The sequence below is a fragment of the Triticum aestivum genome, chromosome 3A (assembly GCF_018294505.1).
Source record: "Triticum aestivum cultivar Chinese Spring chromosome 3A, IWGSC CS RefSeq v2.1, whole genome shotgun sequence".
NCBI lineage: Eukaryota > Viridiplantae > Streptophyta > Magnoliopsida > Poales > Poaceae > Triticum > Triticum aestivum.
The window spans coordinates 513,249,510-513,266,109 of NC_057800.1; the positions used below are offsets into that span (position 1 = coordinate 513,249,510).

General features: G+C 46.5%; 1 protein-coding gene across 1 annotated transcript in view; it reads left to right on the plus strand.

The window, feature by feature from the left end:
- The first annotated feature begins 12,034 nt into the window (after positions 1-12,034).
- The window catches only part of LOC123061919 (MACPF domain-containing protein CAD1), a 7,152-nt gene continuing 2,586 nt past the window's right edge, over positions 12,035-16,600 (plus strand). The window contains exons 1-5 of the mRNA XM_044485204.1: positions 12,035-12,525; positions 12,726-12,964; positions 13,097-13,292; positions 13,622-13,805; positions 14,204-14,367. Of these exons, the coding sequence (XP_044341139.1) occupies positions 12,250-12,525; positions 12,726-12,964; positions 13,097-13,292; positions 13,622-13,805; positions 14,204-14,367 (1,059 nt within the window). The 5' untranslated portion in view covers positions 12,035-12,249. The remainder of the gene's footprint in view (positions 12,526-12,725; positions 12,965-13,096; positions 13,293-13,621; positions 13,806-14,203; positions 14,368-16,600) is intronic.

Sequence of the window (16,600 nt, forward strand, 5' to 3'; positions counted from 1 at the left end):
ATTTATATTGAATGGTGGAGCTGCCAGTTGGTGTAGTTCCAAGTAGAGCGTTGTGGCGGGATCTACGTGTGAAGCGGAGTACATAGCTGCTTCGGAAGCAGCAAATGAAGGAGTTCATATCCGATCTAGGTCTAATACCTAGTGCATCGGGTCCAATGAAAAATCTTTTGTGACAATACTGGAGCAATTGCCTTGGCAAAGGAATTCATATTTCACAAGAGAACCAAACACATCAAGAGGCGCTTCAATTCCATCCGTGATCAAGTCAAGGAGGGAGACATAGAGATTTGCAAAATACATATGGATCTGAATGTTGCAGACCCGTTGACTAAGCCTCTCTCTAGAACAAAACATGATCAGCACCAAGACTCCATGGGTGTTAGAATCATTACTATGTAATCTAGATTATTGACTCTAGTGCAAGTGGGAGACTGAAGGAAATATGCCCTAGAGGCAATAATAAAGTTGTTATTTATATTTCCTTATATCATGATAAATGTTTATTATTCATGCTAGAATTGTATTAACCAGAAACTTAGTACATGTGTGAATACATAGACAAACAGAGTGTCCCTAGCATGCCTCTACTTGACTAGCTCGTTAATCAAAGATGGTTAAGTTTCCTGACCATAGACATGTGTTGTCATTTGATGAACGGGATCACATCATTAGAGAATGATGTGATGGACAAGACCCATCCGTTAACTTAGCATTATGATCGATTAGTTTTATTGCTATTGCTTTCATCATGACTTGTACATGTTCCTCTGACTATGAGATTATGCAACTCCCGAATACCGGAGGAACACCTTGTGTGCTATCAAACCTCACAACGTAACTGGGTGATTATAAAGATGCTATACAGGTGTCTCCGATGGTTTTTGTTGAGTTGGCATAGATCGAGATTAGGATTTGTCACTCCGAGTATCGGAGAGGTATCTCTGGGCCCTCTCGGTAATGCACATCACTATAAGCCTTGCAAGCAATGTGATTAATGAGTTAGTTATGGGATGATACATTGTGGAACGAGTAAAGAGACTTGCCGGTAACGATATTGAACTAGGTATGATGATACCGACGATAGAATCTCGGGGAAGTAACATACCGATGACAAAGGGAACAACATATGTTGTTATGCGGTTTGACCGATAAAGATCTTCGTAGAATATGTAGGAGCCAATATGAGCATCCAGGTTCCGCTATTGGTTATTGACCGGAGATGTGTCTCGGTCATGTCTACATAGTTCTCGGACCCTGCGGGTCCACACGCTTAATGTTCGATGATGATTTGTATTATGAGTTATGTGATTTGATGACCGAAGTTTGTTCGGAGTCCCAAATGAGGTCACGGACATAATGAGGAGTCTCGAAATGGTCGAGACATAAAGAATGATATATTGGACGACGTTATTCGGACATCGGATAAGTTCCGAGAGGTACCAGATAACTATCGGAGTGCCGGAGGGTTATCGGAACCCCCGGGGGGAACTAATGGGCCTTCACGGGCCTTAGTGGAGATAGAGAAGGGCCGCAAGGGGCTGGACGCCCCCCCTTGGCGGTCCGAATTGGACTAGGGGAAGCGGGGCCCTTTCCTTTCCCTCTCCCTCTCCCTTCCTTCTCCCCCCTTCCACCAAGTGGAATCCTACTAGGACTTGGAGTCCTAGTAGGAATCCTCTCTGTGGCGCGCCCTACAGGGGCCGGTCGGCCTCCCCCTCTCTGTTGGGGAACGTTGCAGAAAATTAAAATTTTTCCTACGGTTTCACCAAGATCCATCTATGAGTTCATCTAAGCAACGAGTCAAGGGAGAGAGTTTGCATCTACATACCACTTGTAGATCGCGTGCGGAAGCTTGCAAGGTGATGATGTAGTCGTACTCGACGTGATCCAAATCACCGATGACCAGCACCGAACGGACGGCACCTCCACGTTCAACACACGTATGGGACGGGAGACGTCTCCTCCTTCTTGATCCAGCAAGGGGGAAGGAGAGGTTGATGAAGATCCAGCAGCACGACGGCGTGGTGGTGGATGCAGGGCGTCACAGCAGCAGGGCTTCGCCGAGACTACGAGGGAGAGACGTAACGGGGGGAGATGGAGGCGCCAGGGGCTGGTGTATGAAGTCCCTCCTCTCCCCCACTATATATAGGGGTGCCAAGGGGGGGCGCCGGCCCTAGTAGATGAGATCTACTAGGGGGGGCGGCGGCCTAGGGGAGGTTTCCCTCCCCCCCAAGGCACCTAGGGGTGCCTTCCACCACTAGGACTCCTCCTAGGGGGAAACCCTAGGCGCATGGGCCTATAGGGGCTGGTGCCCTTGGCCCATGAAGGCCAAGGCGCACCCCCTACAGCCCATGTGGCCCCCCGGGACAGGTGGCCCCACCCGGTGGACCCCCGGGACCCTTCCGGTGGTCCCGGTACAATACCGATAACCCCGAAACTTGTCCCGATGCCCGAAATAGCACTTCCTATATATAATTCTTTACCTCCGGACCATTCCGGAACTCCTTGTGACGTCCGGGATCTCATCCGGGACTCCGAACAACATTCGGGTTTCTGCATATACATATCTTCATAACCCTAGCGTCACCGAACCTTAAGTGTGTAGACCCTACGGGTTCGGGAGACATGCAGACATGACCGAGACGCTCTCAGTCAATAACCATCAGCGGGATCTGGATACCCATGATGGCTCCCACATGCTCCTCGATGTTGTCATCGGATGAACCACGATGTCGAGGATTCGATCAAACCCTGTATGCAATTCCCTTTGTCAATCGGTACGTTACTTGCCCGAGACTCGATCGTCGGTATCCCAATACCTTGTTCAGTCTCGTTACCGGCAAGTCACTTTACTCGTACCGTAATGCATGATCCCGTGTCCAACACCTTGGTCACATTGAGCTCAATATGATGATGCATTACCGAGTGGGCCCAGAGATACCTCTCCGTCATACGGAGTGACAAATCCCAGTCTCGATCCGTGTCAACCCAACAGCTACTTTCGGAGATACCTGTAATGCACCTTTATAGTCACCCAGTTACGTTGTGACGTTTGATACACCCAAGGCACTCTACGGTATCCGGGAGTTACACGATCTCATGGTCTAAGGAAGAGATATTCGACATTGGCAAAGCTCTAGCAAAACGAACTACACGATCTTTTATGCTATGCTTAGGATTGGGTCTTGTCCATCACATCATTCTCCTAATGATGTGATCCCGTTATCAACGACATCCAATGTCCATAGTCAGGAAACCATGACTATCTGTTGATCACAACGAGCTGGTCAACTAGAGGCTTACCAGGGACATATTGTGGTCTAAGTATTCACACGTGTATTACGATTTCCGGATAATACAGTTATAGCATGAATAAAAGACAATTATCATGAACAATGAAATATAATAATACTTTTATTATTGCCTCTAGGGCATATTTCCAACAGTCTCCCACTTGCACTAGAGTCACCAATCTAGTTACATTGTGATGAATCGAACACCCATAGAGTTCTGGTGTTGATCATGTTTTGCACGCGAGAGAGGTTTAGTCAGCGGATCTGCGACATTCAGATCCGTGTGCACTTTGCAAATCTCTATGTCTCCATCTTGAACATTTTCACGGATGGAGTTGAAACGACGCTTGATGTGCCTGGTCTTCTTGTGAAACCTGGGCTCCTTGGCGAGGGCAATAGCTCCAGTGTTGTCACAGAAGAGTTTGATCGGCCCCGACGCATTGGGTATGACTCCTAGGTCGGTGATGAACTCCTTCACCCAAATCGCTTCATGTGCTGCCTCCGAGGCTGCCATGTACTCCGCTTCACACGTAGATCCCGCCACGACGCTCTGCTTGCAGCTGCACCAGCTTACTGCTCCACCATTCAACATATACACGTATCCGGTTTGTGACTTAGAGTCATCCAGATCTGAGTCGAAGCTAGCGTCGACGTAACCCTTTACGACGAGCTCTTCGTCTCCTCCATAAACGAGAAACATGTCCTTCGTCCTTTTCAGGTACTTCAGGATATTCTTGACCGCTGTCCAGTGTTCCTTGCCGGGATTACTTTGGTATCTTGCTACCAAACTTACGGCAAGGTTTACATCGGGTCTGGTACACAGCATGGCATACATAATAGATCCTATGGCTGAAGCATAGGGGATGACACTCATCTCTTCTTTATCTTTTGCCGTGGTCGGTGACTGAGCTGAGCTCAGTCTCACACCTTGTAACATAGGCAAGAACCCCTTCTTGGACTGATCCATTCTGAATCTCTTCAAAATCTTATCAAGGTATGTGCTTTGTGAAAGACCTATGAGGCGTCTCGATCTATCTCTATAGATCTTGATGCCTAATATATAAGCAGCTTCTCCAAGGTCCTTCATTGAAAAACACTTATTCAAGTAGGCCTTAATGCTGTCCAGAAATTCTATATTATTTCCCATCAAGAGTATGTCATCTACATATAATATGAGAAATGCTACAGAGCTCCCACTCACTTTCTTGTAAACGCAGGCTTCTCCATAAGTCTGCATAAACCCAAACGCTTTGATCATCTCATCAAAGCGAATGTTCCAACTCCGAGATGCTTGCACCAGTCCATAAATGGATCGCTGGAGCTTGCATACTTTGTTAGCGTTCCGAGGATCGACAAAACCTTCCGGCTGCATCATATACAGTTCTTCCTTAAGATGCCCGTTAAGGAATGCTGTTTTGACGTCCATCTGCCATATCTCATAATCATAGTATGCGGCAATTGCTAACATGATTCGGACGGACTTTAGCTTCGCTACGGGAGAGAATGTCTCGTCGTAGTCAATCCCTTGAACCTGTCGATAACCCTTAGCGACAAGTCGAGCTTTATAGATGGTAATATTACCATCCGCGTCCGTCTTCTTCTTAAAGATCCATTTGTTTTCTATCGCTCGCCGATCATCGGGCAAGTCTGTCAAAGTCCATACTTTGTTTTCATACATGGATTCTATCTCGGATTTCATGGCTTCAAGCCATTTGTTGGAATCCGGGCCCGCCATTGCTTCTTCATAGTTCGAAGGTTCATTGTTGTCTAACAACATGATTTCCAGGACAGGGTTGCCGTACCACTCTGGTGCGGAACGTGTCCTTGTGGACCTACGAAGTTCAGCAGTAACTTGATCCGAAGTACCTTGATCATTATCATTGTTTTCCTCTTCAGTTGGTGTGGGCATCACAGGAACGGTTTCCTGCGCTGCGCCACTTTCCCGCTCAAGAGGTAGTACTTCATCGAGTTCTACTTTCCTCCCACTTACTTCTTTCGAGAGAAACTCTTTTTCCAGAAAGCATCCGTTCTTGGCAACAAAGATCTTGCCTTCGGATCTTAAGTAGAAGGTATACCCTACAGTTTCCTTAGGGTATCCTATGAATACGCATTTTTCCGACTTGGGTTCGAGCTTTTCAGGTTGAAGTTTCTTGACATAAGCATCGCATCCCCAAACTTTCAGAAACGACAGCTTAGGTTTCTTTCCAAACCATAATTCATACGGTGTCGTCTCAACGGATTTAGACGGTGCCCTATTTAAAGTGAATGTAGCTGTCTCTAGAGCGTATCCCCAAAATGATAGCGGTAAATCGGTAAGAGACATCATAGACCGCACCATATCCAATAGAGTGCGATTACGACGTTCGGACACACCGTTTCGCTGAGGTGTTCCAGGCGGCGTGAGCTGTGAAACGATTCCACATTTCCTTAAGTGTGTACCAAATTCGTGACTTAAGTATTCTCCTCCACGATCTGATCGTAAGAATTTTATCTTTCGGTCACGTTGATTCTCTACCTCATTCTGAAATTCCTTGAACTTTTCAAAGGTCTCAGACTTGTGTTTCATTAAGTAGACATACCCATATCTACTCAAGTCATCTGTGAGAGTGAGAACATAACGATATCCTCCGCGAGCCTCAACGCTCATTGGACCGCACACATCGGTATGTATGATTTCCAACAAGTTGGTTGCTCGCTCCATTGTTCCGGAGAACGGAGTCTTGGTCATTTTGCCCAAGAGGCATGGTTCGCACGTGTCAAACGATTCATAATCAAGAGACTCTAAAAGTCCATCGGCATGGAGCTTCTTCATGCGCTTGACACCAATGTGACCAAGGCGGCAGTGCCACAAGTATGTGGGACTATCGTTATCAACTTTAAATCTTTTGGCATCTACACTATGAACATGTGTAATATTACGCTCGAGATTCATTAAGAATAAACCATTGACCATCGGAGCATGACCATAAAACATATCTCTCATATAAATCGAACAACCATTATTCTCAGACTTAAATGAGTAGCCATCTCGTATTAAACGAGATCCTGATACAATGTTCATGCTCAAACTTGGCACTAAATAACAATTATTAAGGTTCAAAACTAATCCCGTAGGTAAATGTAGAGGCAGCGTGCCGACGGCGATCACATCGACTCTGGAACCATTCCCGACGCGCATCGTCACCTCGTCCTTTGCCAGTCTCCGTTTATTCCGCAGCTCCTGCTGTGAGTTACAAATATGAGCAACGGCACCGGTATCAAATACCCAGGAGTTACTACGATTACTGGTAAGGTACACATCAATCACATGTATATCAAATATACCTTTGGTGTTGCCGGCCTTCTTATCCGCTAAGTATTTGGGGCAGTTCCGCTTCCAGTGACCCTTCCCCTTGCAATAAAAGCACTCAGTCTCAGGCTTGGGTCCATTCTTTGACTTCTTCCCGGTAACTGGCTTACCAGGCGCGGCAACATCTTTGCCGTCCTTCTTGAAGTTCTTCTTACCCTTGCCCTTCTTGAACTTAGTGGTCTTATTGACCATCAACACTTGATGTTCTTTCTTGATTTCAGCCTCTGCTGACTTCAGCATCGAGAACACTTCAGGAATGGTCTTTTCCATCCCCTGCATGTTGTAGTTCATCACAAAGCTCTTGTAGCTTGGTGGGAGCGACTGGAGGATTCTGTCAATGACCGCCTCATCTGGGAGGTTAATGTTCAGCTGGGTCATACGGTTGTGCAACCCAGACATCTTCAGGATGTGCTCACTGACAGAACTGTTTTCCTCCATCTTACAACTGTAGAACTTGTCGGAGACATCATATCTCTCGACCCGGGCATGAGCTTGAAAAACTAGTTTCAGCTCTTCGAACATCTCATATGCTCCGTGGTGCTCAAAACGCTTTTGGAGCCCCGGTTCTAAGCTGTAAAGCATGCCGCACTGAACGAGGGAGTAATCATCAGCACGAGACTGCCAAGCATTCATAATGTCTTGGTTCTCTGGGACGGGAGCGTCACCTAGCGGTCCTTCTAGGACATATTGTTTCCTGGCAGCTATGAGGATGATCCTCAGGTTCCGGACCCAGTCCGTATAGTTGCTGCCATCATCTTTCAGCTTGGTTTTCTCTAGGAACGCGTTGAAGTTCATGTTGACATTAGCGTTGGCCATTGATCTACAAGACATATTTGCAAAGGTTTTAGACTAAGTTCATGATAATAAAGTTCTAATCAAATTATGAACTCCCACTTAGATTAGACATCCCTCTAGTCATCTAAGTGTTACACGATCCGAGTCGACTAGGCCGTGTCCGATCATCACGTGAGACGGACTAGTCATCGTCGGTGAACATTCTCATGTTGATCGTATCTTCCATACGACTCGTGTTCGACCTTTCGGTCTCCGTGTTCCGAGGCCATGTCTGCACATGCTAGGCTCGTCAAGTTAACCCTAAGTGTTTTCGCTGTGTAAAACTGTCTTACACCCGTTGTATGTGAACGTAAGAATCCATCACACCCGATCATCACGTGGTGCTTAGAAGCGACGAACTGTAGCAACGGTGCACAGTTAGGGGAGAACACTTCTTGAAATTTTATAAGGGATCATCTTATTTACTACCGTCGTCCTAAGTAAACAAGATGCATAATACATAATAAACATCACATGCAATTATATAGTTGTGACATGATATGGCCAATATCATATAGCTCCATTGATCTTCATCTTCGGGGCTCCATGATCATCTTGTCACCGGCTTGACACCATGATCTCCATCATCATGATCTCCATCATCGTGTCTTCATGAAGTTGTCACGCCAACGACTACTTCTACTTCTATGACTAACGTTTAGCAATAAAGTAAAGTAGTTTACATGACGTTATTCAATGACACGCAGGTCATACAAAAAATAATGACAACTCCTATGGCTCCTGCCGGTTGTCATACTCATCGACATGCAAGTCGTGAATCCTATTACAAAGAACATGATCTCATACATCACAATTCATCATTCATCACAACTTCTGGCCATATCACATCACATGATCAATCGCTGCAAAAACAAGTTAGACGTCCTCTAATTGTTGTTGCATCTTTTACGTGGCTGCAATTGGGTTCTAGCAAGAACGTTTTCTTACCTACGAATCACCACAACGTGATTTTGTCAACTTCTATTTACCCTTCATAAGGGCCCTGTTCATCGATTCCGCTCCAACTAAGGTGGGAGAGACAGACACCCGCCAGCCACCTTATGCAACTAGTGCATGTCAGTCGGTGGAACCGGTCTCACGTAAGCGTACGTGTAAGGTTGGTCCGGGCCGCTTCATCCCACAATACCGTTGAGCAAGAAAAGACTAGTAGAGGCAAGTAAGATGACAAAATCCACGCCCACAACAAAATTGTGTTCTACTCGTGCAAAGAGAACTACGCATAGACCTAGCTCATGATGCCACTGTTGGGGAACGTTGCAGAAAATTAAAATTTTTCCTACGGTTTCACCAAGATCCATCTATGAGTTCATCTAAGCAACGAGTCAAGGGAGAGAGTTTGCATCTACATACCACTTGTAGATCGCGTGCGGAAGCTTGCAAGGTGATGATGTAGTCGTACTCGACGTGATCCAAATCACCGATGACCAGCGCCGAACGGACGGCACCTCCGCGTTCAACACACGTACGGGACGGGAGACGTCTCCTCCTTCTTGATCCAGCAAGGGGGAAGGAGAGGTTGATGAAGATCCAGCAGCACGACGGCGTGGTGGTGGATGCAGGGCGTCACAGCAGCAGGGCTTCGCCGAGACTACGAGGGAGAGACGTAACGGGGGGAGATGGAGGCGCCAGGGGCTGGTGTATGAAGTCCCTCCTCTCCCCCACTATATATAGGGGTGCCAAGGGGGGGCGCCGGCCCTAGTAGATGAGATCTACTAGGGGGGGCGGCGGCCTAGGGGAGGTTTCCCTCCCCCCCAAGGCACCTAGGGGTGCCTTCCACCACTAGGACTCCTCCTAGGGGGAAACCCTAGGCGCATGGGCCTATAGGGGCTGGTGCCCTTGGCCCATGAAGGCCAAGGCGCACCCCCTACAGCCCATGTGGCCCCCCGGGACAGGTGGCCCCACCCGGTGGACCCCCGGGACCCTTCCGGTGGTCCCGGTACAATACCGATAACCCCGAAACTTGTCCCGATGCCCGAAATAGCACTTCCTATATATAATTCTTTACCTCCGGACCATTCCGGAACTCCTTGTGACGTCCGGGATCTCATCCGGGACTCCGAACAACATTCGGGTTTCTGCATATACATATCTTCATAACCCTAGCGTCACCGAACCTTAAGTGTGTAGACCCTACGGGTTCGGGAGACATGCAGACATGACCGAGACGCTCTCAGTCAATAACCATCAGCGGGATCTGGATACCCATGATGGCTCCCACATGCTCCTCGATGTTGTCATCGGATGAACCACGATGTCGAGGATTCGATCAAACCCTGTATGCAATTCCCTTTGTCAATCGGTACGTTACTTGCCCGAGACTCGATCGTCGGTATCCCAATACCTTGTTCAGTCTCGTTACTGGCAAGTCACTTTACTCGTACCGTAATGCATGATCCCGTGTCCAACACCTTGGTCACATTGAGCTCAATATGATGATGCATTACCGAGTGGGCCCGGAGATACCTCTCCGTCATACGGAGTGACAAATCCCAGTCTCGATCCGTGTCAACCCAACAGCTACTTTCGGAGATACCTGTAATGCACCTTTATAATCACCCAGTTACGTTGTGACGTTTGATACACCCAAGGCACTCCTACGGTATCCGGGAGTTACACGATCTCATGGTCTAAGGAAGAGATATTCGACATTGGCAAAGCTCTAGCAAAACGAACTACACGATCTTTTATACTATGCTTAGGATTGGGTCTTGTCCATCACATCATTCTCCTAATGATGTGATCCCGTTATCAACGACATCCAATGTCCATAGTCAGGAAACCATGACTATCTGTTGATCACAACGAGCTGGTCAACTAGAGGCTTACCAGGGACATATTGTGGTCTAAGTATTCACACGTGTATTACGATTTCCGGATAATACAGTTATAGCATGAATAAAAGACAATTATCATGAACAATGAAATATAATAATACTTTTATTATTGCCTCTAGGGCATATTTCCAACACTCTCCTCCTTTATATACGGAGGCAGGAGGGCACCCTAGAACAGACAATATCAATTGTCTTAGCCGTGTGTGGTGCCCCCTCCACAGTTTATCACCTCGGTCATATCGTCGTAGTGCTTAGGCGAAGCCTTGAGCCGGTAACTTCATCATCACCGTCGCCACGCCGTCGTGCTGACGGAACTCTCCCTCGTCCTCAACTGGATCAAGAGCTCGAGGGACGTCATCGTACTGAACGTGTGCTGAACACGGAGGTGCCGTATGTTCGATGCTAGGATCAGTTGGATCGCGAAGACGTTCGACTACATCAACCGCGTTACTAAACGCTTCCGCTTTCGGTCTATGAGGGTACGTGGACACACTCTCCCCTCTCGTTGCTTTGCATCACCTAGATAGATCTTGCGTGATCATAGGATTTTTTTTGAAATACTGCGTTCCCCAACACCTATTGCCCTTCCGATGAAGCGTGAGTAGTTTACCTCAGACCTACGCGTCCATAGCTAGTAGCTAGATGGCTTCTTCTCTCTCTTTGATTCTCAATACAATGTTCTTATCGATGTTCTTGGGGATCTATCAGATGTATCAAGTCATGTTTTAGTATTAGATACATCAGTATCTAAACGAATCTAAGACAAGAATTTTGGGATGGAGGGAGTATAAGTTTTTGTAGAGATTCCACTATGAACTACTACTCCCTCTGTTCCTAAATATAAGTCTTTGTAGGGATCCCAATATGGACTACATGCAGATCAAAATGAGTGAATCTACACTCTAAAATGCATCTATATACATTCATATGTGGTTCATAGTGAAATCTGTACAAAGACTTATATTTATGAACGAAGGAGGTACATACGAAGCAAAATGAGTGAATCTACATTCTAAAATGAATCTATATACATCCGTATGTGGTCTATAGTGAAGTCTCTACAAAGACTTATATTTAGAAACAGAGAGAGTACTTATGAAAAGCATTAGTCCAACACCATATATGTTGGCATGAATTATCAAAATCACCTAGGGAGCAAATGTGATTTCAGTTGACTTTCGTCCTTGGTGACCATATCCGGGTGCCGTATCCTTGTCAAATTGTAACTTTATAAATTTTGGAATTTCTGTCCACCGTTAAAAGGACAAATAGTCATCCTATTTTTAAAAGCCATAGTTACCCTCTTTCTAGAGATTGTGAAGCAATTTCCAGAAGTTTGACCATTTCTTATTAGAAGATTATTAATTAATCTCAGCAACACTAAAACAAAAGGAGCTGCACTTAATTCCACGTGTTGTTTGTGCGGAGTAATTCCAATCAATACAGAAAGTCAAACCGCCTTTTCAACGGCATGCGTTCCCGTTTTCAACCGCCCAAAGGGGACACCGGCATGACAACATTGAAGACGTGCTTCGAAATGCACTAATTAAATACCGATAATCAAGAGAAGAAACGAAGAAAGAGAAATGAAAAATTGGAAAAAGAAATCCAGTCAAAGCAGACTACCCCCGGGCAGGCAGCGTCGCCATCTCCCTCAGCTGCCTTGCTCCGTAGAAACCGTGTCCCCCTCTCCCTCCCCCCCTCCCTCCCTCCCCGATCGACAGCAATAGCGGCGGTCAAAAGCCTCTCCTGCGACGACCCCTCCAACCCCCGTCCGTGTCTTCTCCCCCCCCTCCCGCAGTCTCCACGAAGGAGCAGCGCAGGCGCCGGAGCGGCCTCTTCTCCTCTGGTTGCCGCGGCCAAGCTGAGTCGCCACGGATCTCGCGGCGGCGGCGGAGAAGGGGGAGCGCTGGAGGGGCCCATGAGCCTCGCCGGCTCCGCCCTGGAGGCGGCCCTGCAGGCGGTGGGGCGCGGCCTCGACGCCGCCGGCGACCACCGCCTGCTCTACTGCAAGGGCGCCGGGAGGCTCGTGGCGCTCGACGAGGCCCGCGCGCGGGACCTGCCCATCGGCGGCGGCGTCCTCTGCGGCGTGCCCCCCGACGTCGAGGTAGAGGCCTACCGCGGCAACCCCGAGCGCAGCCGCCCGCCCCCTCCTGGTGCCGCCCCCGACGAGCCCTTCGTCTGCAGCTTCGACAAGGTGAGGGAGGTGCTCAGGACCGGAGTCCCGATTTTGGGGCGTTTGAGCAGATCGTGCACGCATATACTACATCATGCCTTCTTCTCTTCTGGGTGTACTGTGATGCAAATCTGCTGTTATGCAAATCGTACTACACATGTTAGGCTTCGTGGCCGTTCCCTTCACTGTCTCTGACATTGGCACCACCATTTATCGCGCAGATGGCGGAGCATTTCAACAGGAAGGCGAGCTTGCTGGAAACAGTCCCGCTGGGTTCCTTCAACTCGCTCTTCAGCTTTACTGGTTCTTGGAAGAATGATGCGGCCGCGACAAAGGCCCTTGCAGTTGATGGCTATTCTGTTCCGCTATATAGAGTTAAAATAACTAGTGATGAACTGGTTCTACAAGAGAGTGTAAAGCGCGCAATTCCATATATTTGGGATCCACCAGCATTGGCTAGGTCAGTAGGTAATCTTCTCCATTGACCCTGCTCTCAGGGTCAGTTTTACATTTGGCTGTCCTACATGACTTTTTGCATATTACCTGCCCTTATCATACAATAACAAGGTGCCCTTGTCTCATTTCTGCTCAGCTTTATCGAGAATTACGGCACACACATTATTACTTCTGTAATGGTTGGTGGTAAGGATGAAGTATACATAAAGCAGCATTCCTCATCCCAATTGTCTGAAATGGAGTTCAGAAATTATGTCAGAGAAATTGGGAACGAGAGGTTCTCAGATGTGGAGAACAAGTCAAATGCACCCCCCATCAATTATAGCGAAAAGGTTAGTCAGTTCATAGCGTAAAAAATGATCTTAAATTTTGGGACGGAGGGAGTACCTTGTTAATTGCAAGTGTTGATAATAATATCAATAGGAAATTGGACATTCTCAATGTATGCACCTTGAGGGTGGTGTCAGTTTACAAGATGCCATTACATAGCGTCTATTTATTTGACTCGTCTTTGAAAACGGCCTAAAGTATCACCAGTAGGAAATTAGCTACTTTGAACTGTCACACATGTTCAATTCGAAAAAAAAACTATAATAACATATGTGATATGTGTACTGCACCTCTTACTGTAAGCAAATCCTAATTCCAGTCCCATATACAGGACATGACAGTAATCTTCAGAAGGAGGGGAGGTTGCGATCTTGTTCAGAATTCTGTTGAGTGGATAAAAACTGTTTCGTCAGCACCAGATGTCATAGGCATGACATTTCTCCCTATTGTTTCACTCGTCGATGATATACCTGGGAAGAAGCACATTGCTCGTGCCATTGATCTATACTTGACATGTAAGACATGCACCTGATTCCTTTTTTGGACTATCCTCAAAGTCCATTTGCCGTAAACCTGAGCTGTTGTTTTAAATTATATTGCTATCTATATATTATAGTAGCAGAGTCTCTGCACAGTTCTTCTATTTGGAGTATGTATTGAAAAGTATGTTTAGTAAGGGTGATGTATTCATGATCAAGATAGACATATCTTTCCTAAAGTCAGAATGTCAATCATGATTAAATCAGTAGCTCAATACAGTAGTATAGCTATTGAATGATTAGAATCTGGAGAAATTTTTTCCTATGTCTACCAAAGAGTTGGGTAGTTGTCCTTGCTATTTCCTGCTGTGATTAAACATTATCATATTACATGGTATCTTTTCAATGATGTTTGCATATTTTTTTTACTCCAGACAAACCCCCAATTGAAGAGTTACAATACTTCTTAGATTTCCAAGTTCCACTAGTTTGGGCTCCAGTACCACTGGGTATTGCTGGACAAAATAGAAAAGAGCCTGTGTGCCCGTCACTTCAGTTCAGCTTGATGGGCCCAAAGCTATTTGTTAGCACAGAACAGGTAAATGCTGCTCTCGGGTTTAAATACATGTTTATGATAATTTCCCTTTAGCTATTTTAGTTTTACCATTGATAGGTCAATTTAGCGCCCCTTACTAGACCCTGTCATTAGACAAAAGAGAAGCAAACACCATTTTGCTGTAGGATTAACAATAATTTACTTGGGATGCGACGAAGCGTTCATATTTTGTAATGCAGTTCAATTGATCAAGCCATATGGAACACATTCTTGTGTTTGGTTGCGTGAAGAAATGGAACCTACTGATTCTAGAGAAGGGAATATACCCCATATATGCAGAATGTGCTCCAAATCGGTGGAACCGAATAGCTCCTCACTCAAATCACGCGGACCCTCTATATGCGGAACGTGCTAGTTTCTTCAAATCAGGGGAACCGATCGATTCCTTGCTCAAATCACGCGCATGTGACACCCAACTCTCACCGCATAAAAGGAAAAAAAACCTATAGCCTCTCTCCCCTTGTCATCTCGTGGCAGCGGGCCTAGGCTGCGGCGGCCCGTTAGGAAACGCCCAAGACGCGGTGACGGTAAGGGGAAGGGGGCGGTGGCTTGTTGGGAAGCGAAGCAGCAACACCGACTGCTGGGCGATGGCCAATTGGTAGGCGGAGCCGCGGCGGCAAACAGGGGCGAGTGGCGGAGTTGGAAGGCGGAGGCGCTACACTGCAGCTCTGGCCGATTTTTTTGCTTGTCAGCATCCTTTTCTTGAGTGTTAACCTCAGCTCCCAGTCTGGAGCGGTGGCTGAGGTAGAGTTCTGAACTTTGGCTGCTCTATCAGAGCTAGAATTCTGAACTTTGCAGCACAGGAAAAGCGGTGTAATATACCATTTTTCAAACTCTAGCTAAGTATAGTAGTTATTGTTTAAGCTAGGATTTTTTAACGCCTAGAATAAAATTGAGCTCTTTATTTTCTTTATTGCATTTTTTTTTCACCGGGCCATGTCAAGTGGAAATGCTCTAGGTCTTGAACTATATTTGACTTGGGCTCATATCTATCTTCTAGTCAAAATCCAGCCCACTTGTCATCCTCATTTGGTCCGGTTATCCAAACCTACTCCGACTCGGACTCGGAACCAATACCAACACCCCATACTTGCCAAACCTTCTTATCCCTGTGCCAAGACGTCTCCTCCGGAAGCTTCTCTTAGGCGACCTAAACCAACCCAAGTGGTTTCGGATTCGTTCACCACTGTTGGATTCGAGCAGGACAAAACTTACTCCGTATCCAATCCTAACCGACCTAGAGCAGCCCCAACCGACCTAGAACCCCTCCTACCTCCCAAGACTCCAAAACCACAAATCCATAGCTTCCGAGCAGCAGAAAACTATTATGTACCGTTGAAGACGGTCCGACCGTTGAAGTGCTGCACGATTGAGTCCTCATCACTCCCGTAAAGTTGCATGACGATCTGACGGTGCAATCTTAAGTGACGACCAAATAACTTTACGGGATTGCGCCGTCACTTAAGATTGCACTGTCGGGCCGTTGTGAAACTTAGTGGGGTCGTCTACAACGGGCTCGTCCTGCAGCACTTCAACGGGCTCCTCTACAATGGTGGGGTCGTCGAGGAGATGATTGAGTCGCCAAGAACAAAGAGATTGCATAAGAGTTTTCTGCTGCCTTGCGAAACTCATCTGATCAACTTTGGTGGTGACTTGGGGTGGCTTGGAAGCTGTGGATTCGTGATTTTGGAGTCTTGGGTATATATATATATATATATATATATATATATATATATATATATATATATATATATATATATAGGTGTGCTAAACTAAGCCTGCGCGTACAACACTAATAATGCGCTCCGCCCATCTCGCGCACACCGCCTGGCCAAGTCGCACAAACTGCTTGTCCTAATCGCTCTTTCCCCCCCACCTGCTAGTAAATTCTAGGAAACATATAGTAACGGAGTTTTTTTGGTTACTGCCTCACGCGCAGATCCACGCCGTGCCACCATATGCGGGCTTCTAGATACAAAATTGCTACTTTCATGGGCATAGTAATGAGACATGAGGAAGATGGTAACGGGATTAATTGGTTTACTGTCTGGCCCATTATTCTCACTAAATAATTAAGAAAAGTATGTTACTAGTCACTTTCCCATTTTCTTTCTCCTAACTTAATTAGCAATGTAGTGGATGATAATTAGGTTAATATACAATCCGGGTGTTAATACCTGTTATACGTCTAGTAATTGGTGTACGGTAACGATTT